The sequence below is a fragment of the Globicephala melas genome, chromosome 10 (genome assembly GCF_963455315.2).
Source record: "Globicephala melas chromosome 10, mGloMel1.2, whole genome shotgun sequence".
Taxonomy (NCBI): Eukaryota; Metazoa; Chordata; class Mammalia; order Artiodactyla; family Delphinidae; genus Globicephala; species Globicephala melas.
In genome coordinates, this window is record NC_083323.1 from 15444670 (window position 1) to 15463058 (window position 18389).

At 36.7% G+C, this 18389-nt stretch overlaps 1 protein-coding gene across 8 annotated transcripts in view; it reads right to left on the minus strand.

The window, feature by feature from the left end:
* The window catches only part of RIC8B (RIC8 guanine nucleotide exchange factor B), a 116979-nt gene that overhangs the window by 33218 nt on the left and 65372 nt on the right, over positions 1–18389 (minus strand). For all 8 annotated transcript variants that reach the window (XR_004039298.2, XR_009565579.1, XR_004039297.2 and 5 more), the window contains exons 5-7: positions 15863–16091; positions 15017–15112; positions 9729–9873 (exon numbers count right to left, since the gene is read on the minus strand). Coding sequence is in view for 4 of the 8 variants with exons in the window: in XM_030856169.2 (XP_030712029.1) it covers positions 9729–9873; positions 15017–15112; positions 15863–16091 (470 nt within the window). In the remaining 4 variants the exon portion in view is untranslated. The remainder of the gene's footprint in view (positions 1–9728; positions 9874–15016; positions 15113–15862; positions 16092–18389) is intronic.

The window sequence follows — 18389 nt, forward strand, 5'->3', positions numbered from 1 at the left end:
CTAGTTGAGGCACGTGAGCTCAGTAGTTGTGACACATGGGCTTAGTTGCCCCGCAGCATGTGGGATCTTGGTTCCCTGACCAGGGATCGAACCAGCGTCCCCTGCATTGTAAGGCAGATTCTTTACCACTGGACCACCAGGGAAGTCCCTAAAATGATCATTTTAGACTTATCTTAACAACAAGAAAAAAAAAGCCCAGTGAAGCACTTGGTGCAGGTCCTGTGTAAGTATCAACTTGTCATCAGTTCATCAATGTAAGGGGAACCCTGAATTGTAGGAATTTTTTTGATTTCTAAGTACCTTTAAGGAAAATACTAAGGAATATTTAGCAGCTTTATTTAGAAACTCTTTTCTTCAGGTACAGTTTCAAGGTGAACACTATTCAATCAAAACATAAAAAATGGCAAAATTTACTTAAGGCTTTCAATAAAATGTCATTCTAAAGACAACTGTAGGAAACAAAACATAACACTACGTATTTTATTCACATATAAAGCGTTAGTGAAATCAACATCTGAAATACTACTGTAATTCATATAACTTACCTCAAAAAAGAAAAAATAAAGCTGGAGAAGATTCAGAAGAGGGCAATTAAAATGACTTTGGGGACCTGAAAGGGGCAGTGGAAAAGGAACTAAGTGGTTAAGGAAAGGGGATATATATAATGAGTATGAAACCATGAAGGGCATGGATAGGATGTAGGATGAATAGTCCAGGATAGAGTTGTTCATTAAATTTTCAAATACTTGAACAAAAGGGTACCTCCCTTGACACTGAAAATAGGTAATTTGGGGGCAAATAAAAGGAAGTCCTGCTTTCAAAGGACACAGCAAACTAGTGAAATTTGTGCAAAAGGAAATACAGATTAATAATATACGTAGACTAAATAAAGTTTTACACTAGTCACTTTTAACTATTTTCTACATTAAAATCTACTGGTAACCATGGTCTCTTTGGTAATAATTCTCAATGGGTGCTGGGTAGAGTCATATTAGAATTTAATGAGGGATCATGGTGGTGTAATCTGAAAACTCTGAATAAATCTGATATGCTCCCTCTTGCCTCCACAAGACGGAGTGATTTTACATAAGTTAATGGATTCTTGATGGGTTATTAGGAGAAGTGAATATCCAGTATATACAGATATTCTTAATATTCATGACCTTAACCACATGGTCAGATACAAAGTCACTGAGGCTGAAGGATCATGTATCTGAACCCACATGACAATAATACTCTTAAGTTTTTGGATAAGGTTTATTTTTTTAACAAATATGATGTTTAGCACTTCCAGAAAAGAAATATTCACTGAAAATGTGAAAGTCTAAACTGAGATGATATAAATAAATGGTTTAAATAAATATACTTAAAAAATAACAGTAAGAAAGACACAAAATGTAAATAACCACCTACAGTGGCCAGACATTAAAACAGCTTAAGAATACAGTTTATGAAAGGCCAAAATAGGTTAAAAAGAAGTCAACAGAACACTAAATAACCTGCTTTCTTATGCAGAAAATCCTCCTGGAAGCTAATCAATAGTAAAAATCTCTAGCACTTTTATGAAAATAGTGCTTACTGCTCATTCACTGGAACAAACATTCTGTGTCAACTCTGTGACAGCTTGGGTTACAAAGACTGTTTCAGACATACCTTGCTTTCAGAATAGTAGACAAGGCTATAGCCAATAGTTTAAAAATCAAATGAACATTTGCTAATGAGATAAAATACTTAAAAATGGGGGTTGGGGAAGAGGAGACGAATGGACTACAAAATCCACACAGTGAGAGGCATTTTCTTTGTGAAGTTCTGATTTATATTATTTGGTGGAGTGTTTTTAGTTACTTTTTAGTCTATTTTCATATATACTGTATAACATCCCGTTTGATATTGTGAAGGTAGTAAGAGGAAAATGGACTGAATTTGGATGTTAAGATAAGTTGCTTAGGCAAACAAAAGATCTTCTGAGTGGTCCTTAAAAAAAAAGAAACACAAATATATTTGTTCTTTGTCACAGTACTCATCCATGCAATTAGATGAAACCGCCACAGAAATGAACAAAACAGCATTCAGTCAGAAAGTTGCAAGAAATATTTCACCATTATTTTATCAAGATGCTAGAAGGCACTATGAACAGAGGAAAGCAACCACAGCAGCACACTGCAAAGTCAGAACTGCGCCGGTAGTAATGGCATTATTGCTTATGTAGACGTGGGTTTTATCATACTCTACCATGAAAACCAAAAAAAGGGGTTTTGCTCTTTTACTATGGAGAAAGAATGGCAGAGCCAGATTCTACCCAGAAACCATTTCCCCCTTCTCTGTTACACAGAGAAGGATTTACAATCATTTTCCATTCAGTTAAATGCTGTGACTCTTTGAAATCCTATACTAGAAGCTTCCTCTAACTAGTCTTCCTACTTCCAGTCTCACACCCCCTCCATTCCTGGTTCCACACAACTGCCTGTTATATCTTTGATATTCTTTTTTTTTTTAATTTTATTTTATTTGGCCACGCTGCAAAGCATGTGGGATCTTAGTTCCCCAACCAGGGATTGAACCCGTGTTCCCTGCATTGGGAGCACGGAATTTTAACTACTGGACCGCCAGGAAAGTCCTGCTGTTATACCTTTGTAAAGCAAAAAATATGATGTTACCACCTTCCTGGATAAAACCTCTAAAATCTCCCCCAAAGGCTAAAGCTCAAGTTCTAAAACAGGGCCTAAAGGAATCTTCATTTTGTCGCACCTGCCTTCTTTCCCAAATTCATCTCCTATTACTCCTGTGCATTGTGGGTTCCTCACAATGAACTAGTCTCTTTTCTGTACTAGTCTCTTTTCTGTACATACCAACGCTGCTTCCCACTCCTTTGTTGTCTTAGGTAAAGACTTTCTCTGACTTTCTCCACACCAACCAATCACTCTTCAGGTTGCTGCAGTACCTGGCACATTCCCCTCATATGGTGCTTACCATAGTATCCTACAATTATTCCTTTGTATGGAGAAGTCCACAAGACAGTGTATTCACCATACTGAATTCATAGACAACACAAATATTTGGCCTTCCATTAAACATTTATGGGGTACCTACTATCTGTAAGGTACTTTGTTGAAACACTGGGGATCCAAAGATGAAGACAAGATTTCTGACCTAAAGAAACTCAATGTCTAGAATAAAAGTTTGATAAACAAAAAGTTACAACATAGCAAATGTCAAAAGTATTAACAGAGATAAGTAACAATGGTACAAAGCAGAGAATGATGAACTCTACCTCAGATGATCTTCACACAGATGTTGCTTAAGGTGATCTTCAAGAATACATAAAGCTCACTATGCTAACAAAGATGGGAGAGGCATTCCATGCAAAAGGAACAGCATCTGCAAAGCTATGGAGATATGCCAAGGAACAGTGCAGTATAATCATGCAAGAGTAAAGAATTTAGTGTGATTAAGCAGAAAGTGCAGGGTAGGGAGTGGATTTCGGATACACTATAGAGGTAGGCCATGGAGGTAAAATTTAGATTTTACCATGTAGGTGACAGGGAGTCACTGCAAGTTTTATAAGGGGGAATGACAATATTATACATGTATTTTAGAACAGTCCTTTTCTTAGCCCTGTGTAAGACAGAATGAACAAAACCTGACCAGAAACAGAAGGATAGGATTATTTTAGTAGTTTATTAAGAGAGACACAGATTTGGAAATCCCCCCAAAGCAGGGTGAAGCAGAAGCCAAGTGAGGGGAAGAGACGGCTCAGGAAGCAATGCAAAGTGAAGATGGGGCCAGAGAGAGCTTTATGGAATGCTGGCAAGTCGATGTGGACAAAGATACGCGTTAGCAACTCAGACTGAAAAGAATGAACAGAGAGGTAAGCTCAAAGGAAATCTAAGAGTGTGTTGTAGCACCGAAAAAATGACAGTGGTCAATAGTGTCAATCGTTATGAGAGATGTTATACAATAAAGACTAAAAAATACACATTCCTTTTGAAAAGTAGTTAATTTGTGACCTTCCTGAAAGCATTTTCAGTGGCATCTGGGGAGTGGGGAATGGTGGAAAAGCCTTACTTGCAGCAAGTTGAAGCCTGAGTGGGTAATGAAGATACTGAAAAGAAGAACAAATCAGTCTTTCAAGATGCTAACATGTGAAGGCAGTGACATGAAGATGTATATAGATTGAGGAAAACATAGGGAGTTAACAAACAAAAGAACAGAGGGTAACAACTGATGAAGCAAGTCTTCTGAGAAGACAGGAAGGGAAAAGATCATCAGGAGAGGGAGACTGCTTAGCTCCAAGCTAAAGAGACGCCTATTCCTCTGAGACTGAAATAAATGAGACAAAAGTAAGTGTGTAACGGTGTGGGGCTATGTGCTGAGACAGTTCAAGCCTTATTTATCTCTTCAACTCAGCTCCTTCCCTACCACAACGCCTAGCACACACTGGGAGTTAATAAATGTGTTAAAAGGCGGGGGCTAGGGAGGAGGGGAATACCCCACAAAGGCAGGGGGTTGTTTTACAAATTATTTTCTTTTATTAAACTATGTAAGGCTTGTCTTTAGGACCCCTTATAAAGTACACAATTTGCAGGGCAGGTAATAAGAATTTAGTTTTGTCAGCGCTCAACAAAACAAGTCGGTAGCATGAGCACAAGTTAACCTGTGGGTTGCTATCAGTTGGAGATGTAGTTTAGCCTGGCACAGATGGCACTTGGATGGCTTTTTCTGTGCCAAGTCTTCCATAAAATTTTGGTCTTTGTATCTTGCCCCATTTCAATTTTCCTTTTTAATCTTGTCTCTGTGTTCCTAACCCAATTTGATTGCTATTTGCTGTCTCTACTTAGTGGTCTGAACTTTGTGCCTTGGTCATGGTACCTTAACTTTCAAACTCAGCTTTGAATATCTTTAAGAGGAAAGTTCAGTCACTCTGATAAATTATCTTAAATTTATTTCATTTTGATATAATCTGCCTCCAAACCCAACCCAAACTCTAAAATCTGATGACTTATGAGTTGAATATGGACTATAAAATTTTTTGGCGGGTGGGGGGCAGAAGGTTTTAAATTAGAATTAGTTGACAGCATTTAAAAACTCTCCTGAAAAATCTAGGTGATTTGGTAACATTGGCCACATGCTCCTTCATGGTAACAATCAGCTGGAGCTAAAGAGCAGCAAGGTCCCTTTTCCAGTCTCCCACATTCCCCTTGTTCCTCCACTCCCAACCCACGATCTCCCCAACAATTAGCTAAGTGTCAGTTTTCATTTATCATCTTATGTTCTGTTCATTTGACTTACTTTATTACCAGCCTGGCACTTTGTAGGCATCTGAGTTTGTAATCCTTGATAAAGAAAGTAAATAATAGGAGGGCAGAGACCTTGCTTATCTTGTATACCTTTGTATTCCCAGGGTCTAGCTCAAAAAGTATTTGTTGAATAAGCAAGCTTTTATTTCAGAAGAATACTTTTACTATTAAAATCAAACTAGAAGGAAAAGAAGTTGAATATATATAGAATTGTTAAAGATCAAATGAAAAAGATACAATTTTGCTAATATGGGTTTGGGGCTCAAAGTTAGGACTATGACACCTCAAATACTGGGTCCCAGGGGGAACAAAGCTAACCATTTCAAATTAAAAACAATTAACAGATTCATTTATCAATGTATATACCATACTTGTTATAACACCAACTCATTAGTAAGGTGATTGATTATATTTATATATATAATTTATGTATTTAGATATGTAAAATTATTTAGATATGTAATTTATGTATTTAGGTATGTAATATATATTTAGATATGTAATTATGGAAGAAATAAACTTCATTTTTCCCCTCTTAAAAATTTTACATGTACACAAGAAATGCATGCTCATTGTAGAAAAATTATACAATACAGAGAACTAAAAAAAGTCACCAGTCATTCTACCACTTAGAGGTAACAATGGATAAGATTTTGATGTATGTATATTTTGATAAATACTTTTTGATGAATGGATACATATGTGTGGTTTAGATTTACATGTATGTGTGTGTATATATGATCATACTTTAAATACAGCTAATTTCTGATCTCAGAAAAATCGATTTAATTCAGCCAGTATTTGCAGACTACTATATGCAAGGCATTATTCCAGTCAATGTCAAGATGTAATATCTTTTTTCATAGTCATGAAATAACTGAATTGTTTAAAAGAGCAGCTGTTAAATAAACTAGTCTATGAGAACAGCTGAAGATAATTACAGTTGACCCTTAAACAACACAGGGGTTAGGGGTGATGGCCCTCCGTGCAGTTGAATATCCTCCTATAACTTTACAGTTGGCCCTCCATATTTTCAGCTCCACATCCGTGGACTCAACTGACTATGGATTGTGTAGTACTGTAGTACATATTTATCAAAAAAGAATCTGCAGGGCTTCCCTGGTGGCACAGTGGTTAAGAATCCGCCTGCCAATGCAGGGGACACGGGTTCCAGCCCTGGTCTGGGAAGATCCCACATGCCACGGAGCAACTAAGCCTGTGCGCCACAACTACTGAGCCTGTGCTCTAGAGCCCGTGACCCACAACTACTGAGCCTGCGTGCTGCAACTAATGAAGCCCACGCGTCTAGAGCCCGTGTTCCACAACAAGAAAAGCCACCACAATGAGAAGCCTGAGCACCGCAACAAAGAGTAGCCCCTGCTTGCTGCAACTAGAGAAAGGCCGCGTGCAACAAAGACCCAACGGCAGCCAAAATAATAATAATAAATAAATAAAATTTTAAAAAAAAGAATCTGCATATAAGTGGACCTGGGCAGTTCAAACCCATGTTGTTCAAGGGTCAATTGTATTATGAGAGGAAATATGGCAGAATGGAAAGACAGCTCTACTGCATGAGCTTGGATAAGACCCTTCCCTCACTTATGACATTGAAATAATAATAATGTTTACCTTAGAGAGTCCTTATGAGAATTAAATGAGTTTATGGCATAGAATGTTTGGCACATGAATACATAATAGTTGTGTTTATTATCATTGTAATGATATTGATCAAATTATGTTGCTAATATACCATCTTAACAGTAACTGAAGTGGTTGTACCAGTTAATCAGAAATGAAGTTTAAGAATTCAATGAATGTGGACTTCCCTGTTGGCGCAGTGGTTGAGAGTCCATCTGCCGATGAAGGGGACACAGGTTCGTGCCCCAGTCTGGGAAGATCCCACATGCCGCGGAGCGGCTAGGCCCATGAGCCATGGCCGCTGAGCCTGCGCGTCAGGAGCCTGTGCTCCGCAACGGGAGAGGCCACAACAGTGAGAGGCCCGCATACCACACACACACACAAAAAAATTCAATGAATGCAACTCAATAACAAAAATCCCCAAATAATTCGATTAAAAATTAGACAAAGGACCTGAATAGACACTTTTCCAAAGGCATACAGATGGCCAACAGGTACATGAAAAGGTGCTCGGCATCACTAATCATCAGGGAAATGCAAGTCAAAACCACAATGAGAGATCACCTCACACCTATTAGGATGGCTTTTATCAAAAAACAAGAGATAACAAGTGCTGGCGAGGATGTGGCAAAGATGGAACCCTTGTGCACTGTTAGTGGAAAGGTAAATTGGTGCAGCTACTATGGAAAACACTATGGAGGTTACTAAAAAAATTAAATATAGAACTACAATATAATCCAGCATCCCACTTATGGGTATATATCCAAAGGAAATGAAATCAGAATCCCTATGAGATATCTCAACTCTCATGTTCATTGCAGCATTATTCACAATAGCCAAGATATGGAAACAAGCTAAGTGCCTATCAACAGATGAATAAAGGAGGTGTGTGTGTGTGTATATGCATGCATGTGTATGCACGCACACACACACACACACACACACAGTTGACCCTTAAGGAACGCTAGGGTTAGGGACGCCTACCCTTCACGCAGTCAAAAATCTGTGTATAATTTGATAGTCTGATCTCTGATTTTGTGGTTCCACATCCACAGATCAAACTAACTGTGGGTCCAACCTACTATGGATCATGTCGTACTGTAGTGTGTATTTACAGAAAAATATCCACATCTAAGTGAACCCGAGCAGTTCAAACTTGTGTTGGTCAAGGGTCAACTGTATATAAAATGAATATTATTCAGCCATGACAAAGGAAATCCTACTATTTGCAACAACATGGATGAACCTAGAGAACATTATGCTAAGTGAATAAGCCAGACAGAGAAAGGCAAATACTGTAGATCTCACTTATATGTAGAATCTGAAAAAAAAAAAATCAAACTCATAGAAACAGAGAGTAGAACAGTGGTTACCGGGGAATAGAGGGTAGGGAAACAGGGAGATCTGGTCAAAGGGTACAAGTTATAAGATGAGTAAGTTCAGTTGTAAGATTAATAAGTTCTGGGGATCTAATATACAGCATGATGACTATAGTTAATAATACTTTATTATACACTTGAAATTTGCTGAGAGTAAATATTAAGTGTTCTCACACCACACACACACACACACACACACACACACACAAACACACGTAACTATGTGAGGTGGTGAATGTGTTAATTAACCTGACTGTGGTAATCATTTCACAATGTATATGTGTATCAAATCATCATGTTGTATACTTTAAATATATATAATCTTATTTGTCAATCATACCTCAATAAAACTGGCAGGGGAGAAAAAAATTCAACTGACTGAAGATTTTGAGAGAAGTGAGTGAAGTTTTTCATTTCTAAATTATCTCTCTCACAAAACTAGGGTACTTAAAAAAGTATAATATAAAATCTGCTTATTTGGGACTTTTACACTAGCACTTTTATAAACTAGGAGATGAAGAAAGAAATAGTAAGAATATCTGAATAACTTGGTTAAAGTTCCTTGTTTAGAGAACTTTTGTAGAGCAAAATAATCCATATAATTTTTTTTTTTTTTTTTTTTTTGGCGTTACGCGGGCCTCTCACTGCTGTGGCCTCTCCCGCCACGGAGCACAGGCTCCGGACGTGCAGGCTCAGCGGCCATGGCTCACAGGCCCAGCCGCTCCGCGGCATGTGGAATCCTCCCAGACTGGGGCACGAACCCGTGTCCCCTGCATCGGCAGGCGGACTCTCAACCACTACCAGGGAAGCCCTAATCCATATAATTTAAGGAAATATTTTAAATTGTTAGATGTATCTCAGAAGACAATCACTTTATACATACTTGTAAAATAGTATTTATTATAGTATAGTTACTTTTTAGTTTCTCTCTACTTCTGTCTTACCCTCATCTCAAGGGTAAGAGGTATATCTTATGCATTTATTGATTAAAGAACTTAATGAAGAAACCAAAACTCCATAGCTTTAATTCCAAGAGGAATTAAAAAGTGGAACTAACTCAGGCCTTTGCCTGGTTATCAGGATATTAGCACCTGAATTATTTAAGCAGATTTTTCAGAATGGCTCCAGGTCCTGACTCATCAAGATTAAGAAGCCTGGGTTAAGGAGACAGAAGGCAAAGTTTAAACGTGAGTGTGTTTGGTAGTGTATCTGCCTGCATGTCTCAATGAATTCAGAAGCATATAGAAAATGTTTTTAAATTATTACTTTTTATTATCTGCTCAAGCCCTCTAATGGAACACATAAGAGAATAAGCTCTGAAAAGAGTGGAATGAGATGGCCACTAATAACAGAAACATTTCTCAAATTCCCTCAGAAAGATGAAAAAGTAGAGGGCAAATAGAGTTTAACCTACCTCTCTCTTTGCAAAGGACAAAAAGGAATTCAGCAGCAATTTGCTTGACTCCCAGGTCAACATGTGTCATGAGGCGCACCAGCTTATTTCTCACAGTTGAGCCAACTTCAGGTCGATTTGTCACATCCCTCAATGGTGGTAAAACCTAATGGCACAAATGCAAAACCATCATCAATCGTTTAAGTATTAGAGTAAGCGAGAATGGTACCAACCGAGCTTAGTTTTTTAAGAGTAGAAAAAACATTAAAAACTAAATAGGTTTGCTTCCAAATAGAATAAAGCTAAACAAAAAACAAACCTCAAATAATTTCATGCCTGTAATGAAATTTCATTTGAAGTGAAACATCTCTTCACTGTACCACCATGATATATTCAAACCCATTCCTGAGTTTTTACTCATCTCAGCACCTGGAATGCCCCTGCTGCCTCTATCAAAATCCATGTTAAAGTCTGGGTCAAATTTCTCTTTCTTCCTTAATACCCTGACTCATATTGATTTTTCCCTTCTTTTAATTCCTGCAGCATTTTCATTGTTTACTAAAAAATACCAAAAACCCTGTACATATGTTTTCTAGTTGTTTTATTTTATAATAAAATGGTTATTAATTATTGAGTACTTCTTATGTGCTAGTTGCTGTAATAGATGATATGCATACATTCTCTATAATCAACCCTCACAGGAACCTTGCAAACGAGGTAGTAACATCACTATCACCCCTATTTTATAGACTGATCCTCAGAGGAATTACATAACTTGCTTGGTTTATCTGTTTGTTTGCTCACTCACTCACCCATCCATGCATCCACCCAGACCCCTCCTCTTTTGGTTCTCCACACTGGTTGCTTCATCTTAGCCTCTGTGCCAGTTCTCTTTTATCCTTTTGTGTTTAAGTGCTGGAATATTCAAGGGTTAAGTTCTTGGGCAACATTTCTTTACTATTTTCACTCTCTGTTGGTGATCTCATCCAGTTTTACGGCTTTGTATGGTCTCTATTTACTGATAACTCCCTAAAGTATATGTCTATCTTGATTTCTTCCATGACCTCCAGACTTTTATAGGCTTCTCAAATTTAGCATGTCCTAAGCAGAATATTGAAGCTCCCAACAAAGCTGTTCCTTCTACAGTTTTCCATCTCATTAAATAGCAAGTCTGTTCTTCCAACTGTTTACTGCAAACACCTTGGAAACAGCCTTGATTCCTCTCTTTCACATCCCACATCCAATCCATCAGCAAATTATTCTGGCTCTACCTTTGAATTATATCCATAACCCAACAACTTCTCACTATCTCCTCTAGTATTACCAAATTCAAGCTACCAATATTTCTCATCTGAACTATTACCACAGTCTCCTAAGTCATCCCTGCTTCCATCCTGGTCCTTCTATGATCTATTACATAGCAGCTAGGATGATCCTTTGAAAGTCAGATCATGTCACTCCTCTTCACAAAGTCCTCCAGTTCCCATGGCTTCTCATCTCACTCATAGTAAAAGATGAGGTCCTTCCAAATTCCTTAAGTTTCACATAATGTGGCTTCCTGCTTCTTTTCTGACTTAATTTCTATTATATTCCTTGCTTACACTGCTATAGTCTCACAAACCTCCATGGAACTCTTTATACTCACCGAGCACTTTCCTACCTCATGGTCTTTGCATTTGCTGTTCCCTCTGCCCAGAAACTCTTTTTCTGGAAACTGGCTTGGCTCATTCCCTTACTTTCTTCAGGTCTCTGTTCAAATGTTATTTATAGGAAGACATTCCCTGACCACCCTATATAATTAACCTTCAGCATTCTCTTTTTTTAATCCCCCTACCTCTGCTTTAATCTTCCTCACAGCACTTATCACCACCTAACACAGTATATATTTCTTTCTTTATTGTCTGCCTTCTTCCACAACTCAGTTCCATGGGGGCAGGGATTTCTTTCTCTTTTGTGTACTGCTCTCAGTGCCCGGCATATTACAGGTTTCGACAAATATTTGATGATTGAAGGAAGAATGAATTAATTCAAGTAACTTTTTAAAAGTGCCTTCTATAAGCTAGGCACTATGCTAGGAAATGAAGATAGACACAAAGTCAAATTATAATTTACTATACCAGACTCTTTATGTGTATATTATTTTTTATTTAATCCATTCAGCTGACTTCCTTCCTTCCTTATCTCTTTCTATACGGAGTACCTACCATGTATCAGGAGGTACTGGAGGCCCTGGAGATACAGCTGTGAAAAAAACCCGGAAACTAAATCTCAGAAAACTGAGTAATCTACCCAAAGTGTTTATAGAATCCGTGTTTCAATATCTCTGGTAGGATAGAGCAAAATGCTCTTTGTGATTATCTCCCATTTCTAGAGGAATGAGACATGTAACAAATGATTTCATGTGGTATGTACCTACAGTTCCAGAGTATAGTATCTATTAATAAAGGTTATCACACAAAAATTTTCTTAGCTATGTTTTGGGTTCCTTAACAAGTTTTTGAAGTGAAATTTTATAGTCTTCATTGTTACATATCACGCCCTAACTGCATATGTACGGAGCATTTCTATTTCCCCCCAAATACTACCCTCCATTAAATTTTTTCTTTTCTTTGAGAAATCTTGTCCAGTTCCTCTTTCAAATCCATAGCATCTTCATCTCTTCTATTAGCCTCTCCAGATGAATCCAATCTGAATCAGTAATTTCTACCATCTGTTCTCTTTCTACCTGCCCAAATACTGAATACTCAAGACCAATTTACTTTGGGTATGCACGACTTGGATTTAATCAGGAATTAACTATGGGGCACAATAATTAATTAGCCATGGTTCCATTTACACTATTATCAAAGTTAATCATCTGTTACTTTAAGTTCTGCCCTTCTTGATCCTCATAGTCTATAGTGCATCTTCCTCAGAAAGAAAGTGGATTTCTGTATCGTGCCTTGTATCTTTCTTTAGTTATCTTTTACTTGTCATGTCTCCTTCTTTATCTGTACTGTAGTATTTCTTTGAGGATAAGGAGTGGGTCTCACAATCTTTTGTATCTACATAATGTATAGTCCAAGACCTTCATATAAATAATCTGTTTAACAAACAGATTTTAGGGGGGCTATCCTGGTTAGAGATGGCAAAATCTAAACAGTTTAGTTGAACGTGGATCTCCTCTGTGAAAAAGCTAAAATATAGAACACAAAGTATTTTCATTTATTATTCTCCACCAAGTCCTCCTAGTCATGATAGAATGTCTTAAAATAATCAAACTTGGAAATGACCTTAACTCATCAATTAACTAATTTATTTTGCTTAAATGATTATTCATGCTTTGATGGTAGCTAGTCTTCCAATAGACTATAAATTCTTCAAAGATAAGAGTCCCTACTTTCTAATTTCTCCTTATCAGCAATATCTATTAATGTGCTCTACACACAGTAAAGTGCTTATTAAATCTTGACCATAAACATATGGGGGAAAATGAACCTAGTTAATTTATTAAGAGAAATTCTATATGGCAATAAGTGAACAATGGGGTGAATGGTGGTACCATGTAGTGAATGAGGAAAGAAGGGGAAGACAGGGTGGGGAGGGATGGGAAATCAAGAGATTAGTTTGGGATACGTTAACTTAAGATACCTACTACACATCCAAGGGGAGGAGATGAGTAGGCAGTATGTTATATAAGTCTGGAGCTTAGGGGACAGGTCAAGGGTAGAGACAGAAATTTGCGAGTCATCAGTGAATAGATGACTTTCAAAACCATGGCTGTTGAATGAGACCAACAAGAGAGTAGAAATGGAGACAAAGATAATATTGCCTTGGGGAGCTCAAACACTGCAAAGAAGAAGTTCCCTGTTGTGTCCTAGACACCAAGTGAAGAAGGTACTTCAAGTAGGAGAGAATACTTAATTACATCAAAATGTTACCGGGGAATAAAAAAAAGATTTGAGAACTATTAGATTTGGCATTATCGGGTTGATGATGTTTGACAAACACCTTTGTAGTAGAGTGAAAAGCATGAAAACCTAATTACAGTGGGTTCAGAAGAGAATCAAAATGAGTAAAAGGAAGAGAGTGGGTGAGCACAGAAAACTCTCCTGAGGAACACTGCATAAAGAAGAGAAGAAAAATGGAGAGGCAGCTTGAGAAGTGGGATTAAGGGAAGGTTTTTCTGCTTTTAAGATGGAAGATGTGTTTGGGTGCAGACAAAAATGATCCAGTACATTAAAAAAAAAAAGATTAATATAAGAAGAAAGAGAGGGAGTAAATGCAGGAGCAAAGTTCTTGAGGTGAGAGGGAAAGGTATCCAGGATATGAGTGCAGAGGCTGGCCACAGAAGGAAGCAGGGACAATTCATCCCTTGTGATAGAGCGGGGAGACATAGGACATGGGGGTACAGATAGATGCAGACAGACAGTAGATGCAGAGGTAGAAAGATGACTTCTTACCATGAACTCCAACTACTACCATCTTACTCCGAACCTTCATCATCAGCTCTCTTTTGGGCTGGTCTCCTCACATCTACTCACACTCCTTTAGTCTATCTTATATATAGTAGCCAGAATATCTTTAAATATAAATGAGGTCACATCACGTCCCTTCTCAGAACAGTCCAATGCTTTCCCTTCTCACTTAGAAGAAAATCAAAATTCCTGTACAACCTTACATTATTTGGTTCTTGCTTACCTCTTTTACTTCATCTACCACTCTCCCCCTCGCACAATGTTCTCCAGCCTTCTTGCTTTTCCTTAAGCATAACAAAGCATCCTCTCATCCAGGGACTTTGAATTCGTTCTGTCTGGTACATTCCTCTTCCAGAATATTCTCAGAACTATTCTCAGAGAATATCCTCTTCCAGATATTCTCAAAGATCCTTTCCTTACTTATCCAAGTTTCTGCTCAAATGTCATTTCCTCAGAGAGGTTCTTCCTTATTCCCTTAAGTTTTCCCTTCCCCTGTATCTTTCTTCCGAACAGTTATCACTACTTGCCATTGTATCATATATTTATTTACTTTTTGTCCTCCTACCATAAGGGAAACTCCACAAAGCAAAGACTTCATTTGTATTTCAATGCTTAGAATACAGCACACAGATCTCAATAAATATTTGTTGAGTAAATGAATGAATGACTAAAAAAAATAGACCGGGTCACTTATTTCTGGATTAGGAAGATTTCAAAGATTTAACACTAACTTTTTTGAGTTTCTGACATTCTGAAAGAAAATAACTGTGATAGAATTTGACTCATTAATTTTATGTTAAAAAAACACATATAAGATTAACTTTGAGATGTTAATATGCATTAAACAGTTACCTGATCTTTGAGAAATTTTCTGATGTTTCGATGGGCTCTGGAACATTCTGTTAATAAGCTGAGAACTGGAGTTAGACCCTCTCTATAGCTGCTTCCCTACAAAGAAAACCATACATGCTGCATTAGTTTAGTTTCTAACAGTTTACTTTTCTTCATATAACTGAGTATATTAATACTCTTTTTTTGAGAGGGAGACACCTTTATGTTACCAAAGCTGTACAAACTATTTTAAAAATTATTTTCCTAAAAATATTTCCATTTCATTAGTTATCTTCATGTTTACTAATGCCCATTTTTATCCTTCCTGGATTTTTCTACATTTTTTAGGGTCCTCACTGGCTCAGCAAATGGGCTTAAACAAGGCGAAGGTTTTGATGACCAACCCATCCTAACTTGCTGCCTTTTAATACAGATACTCGACAAAGCAAGTGACAGAAAAGAGAAAATAAGCAGCTTACAACAAATGGAAAATTGACAAATTTCTTTTAAAGATGTCTTTTAGGTGTTATGGAAAGTAGTTATCATCAAGTTTTGGGGGGGAGATATTTTTACTTCTAGAACTTACAAAATACCTACATAGAAAAGTAATTACTTTTTCCTTTGTTTTCAGGCTCTAGTCACAATTTTGGTGTCGCATCAACACAATTTTCAGCTTTAAACAAATAAATTCACTTGGTTTCAGCAATTTATCATTTACTACAGTAAAATGCTTTCTGGAGTATAAATAATTGTTCAAGATGTCAGCTATAAAAAAAGAGCTTAGATTCAAAAATCACATCCTGTGATGCCTGTATGTGTGTACAATTACATTCTTTAGAAGCATCTTTTCAATTTTATCAGTCTTACCTTGTCTATTCTCTTCTCCATAAAACTAAGTAAAACATGAATGGCCTCCATATTCATACCATTGTATACCATGGTATTATTTTTCAAAACTGTTTCTTTCTCAGCTGTTTTATCACTGGGCAGTTCATCTAGCGTCGTTGCTTCTGGGGCTGTTTCTTCATGGGTTAATGGACAAATGAGAACATCCAAACAAGAGACTGGAACATTGCTTAAAAGGTTGACTGCATTGCTGAAAAGCAATTTAAAAAGACAATATTTTAATTTGACTGACTAGTCCTTTAAAACACAAACATAATAAGTTCAGAAGTGACTTTTAGGAGTCAATTAAAATTCTTCTTTTTCAAAATGAGCCTTTAATATTATTTGGCATTTACTGACTAACAGATAATAAAGAGAACTGTTTCAAATACGCACATGACAAATTAGAAAGAACAGATGTTAAATGAACACACAATCATATGATGTCATGTCACTTTCTGAAATGCTAAAATAGGAATTAGTGAGCTTTAACACTAGCTCTTTAATTTTATTATGATACAATACTAGATTTGCAGTTTTTCCTTGGGATTTTAAATCCTTTTGTGGATTCACTGATGTCTTATTATTCCTTAGATTACAACATAAAGCATTTGAGGAACACTGTATATAAGCAGCTTATCACAGAAGCAACAACATTAAAAACCAAATATTGTACGATTAAATTTTGTCCTTTCTAGATACAGAAATACAATTTTTAGATCATCCCTTATTTCATAAGACATTTGCAGAAAATGGTAAATGGTGCTTTTTCTCCTGTCGTCCCCAGATTTCTTTAAAAGAGGCCAACATAGCTACTTCAAATCTCTATCCCCCTAGGCCTTTCTTTCTATGTATTAATGAAATAATGAGCCTGGGATGCACACCAGTAGGGGGAACCCAAACCTTGTATTTTTTTTCCCTAAAAATCTTGTTCCATTCATTGCTCAGTGTATAAGAGATTAAAATTAAAATTGTTAGTGTTTGACACTAACAATTTAAAAATTAGACATGCTCTCAATTCATATATTTTCCTTCATGCATTATTTCATATTTTTTCTTTTAAAAGGAGAGGTGGTGTTCTGTGCTAACTGGATCTTAAAAGTCTGTGCCTCAGAACTTCCTGATAAACAACAATGGAGAGACAGGCATTACATTTCCTAGTGACAGAGAAGCAGATCTAAAAATAACTGCATCCTGACTAAAAATAAACTCTTGCAAATACAATTTAAAAGTCTAACCACTTGGAAACCAAATTCAGGGCTTAATCTAACTGATGCTGTCTTAATTTAGCCCATAGTAGTTCCTTTTAATTTAGATTATAGTGACATCCTCAAATATAAAACAAAATAAACAACAACAAAACAGAAATAAAATACAAAATATTTTCTCTCCTTTACCCTGAAGTGTGGTTGCATTTCCCCAAGAATGAATATTTCTTTTTTTTCTTTTTATATTACGGGAAAAAAAATTCATAAGAACTCAAAGTTGAAAAAGTAGACAATGGAGAACAATAACTGGTAATGTAAAGGGCACCAAAAAATCAGAACCAAGAACAAAAATAATTTAACAAGTCCTATAAATGAAAGGTTCCTGGTAAAATACAAGTTATTTGGTTGTCCCCACTAAGAATCTACTACTGCTGCTGCTGCTGCTATTACTACTACTACTATTCAACAATGTTTCTAATTTTGATTATTTGTAAATAATTGCAATTGGCTGAAATACGATGCTTTTCCCTCAAACTTTCCTTTTAAAATTTTTGCAAACATCTGTAGTTCCTTATCTATAGATAAATATATTGCACTTCTGACTTAAGCATTTGGAAACTGTTATTAAATATCATAGATTCACTGGGGTTAAAAGAAAAAAAAATAGAACTCTACCTTAGAATTACTTTCTAAAACTGTAAAAGCCACTTTGAAATGTTAGATTTTTTTCAACACATAGAGCAATAGGCTGGAGTCCACCAGTAGTATGATTCTCTGAATCTACCATAGAGACCACACTGAAAAGTTTAAGGCAATGCATTTCATTACAAAGGAATGCTTCCCTTTAAATTCATTTAAAATAAGCAGTTTCCAGGAATTTCGTAAATTTAAGAAACCAAATGTAGAGTTTGATTCAACAAATATTTGGAGGTTTTAGGCTTTTCAAGAAAAGTTCCCATTTTCTCGTTTCTTATTAAACAACTGGGTTCCCAAACAACTACAAAATTAATTTTCTGGCTCACTGTGTTTGAGCTATTCTTTTTAAGTAAGGAAAGCCAGCTTTTTGAGCTGTCACTTCTCTGACAGTTTTATTTGTGGTAGAAGAGTGTATGAAATTCTCCAGCTACCAGGAAGTCAGTGACTATGCACAGATCTGCACAATGGTGTTTGCATTCCTACTCCAGGGGGTAGAAGTACTGTGTATATTACTCTCCCCTTTTCAGCTTCCTCGAGATCATTAATCACTGGGACATGACATCCTCCCACTCATACTCCCAGCCCCCTCCTGATATGCAGATTCA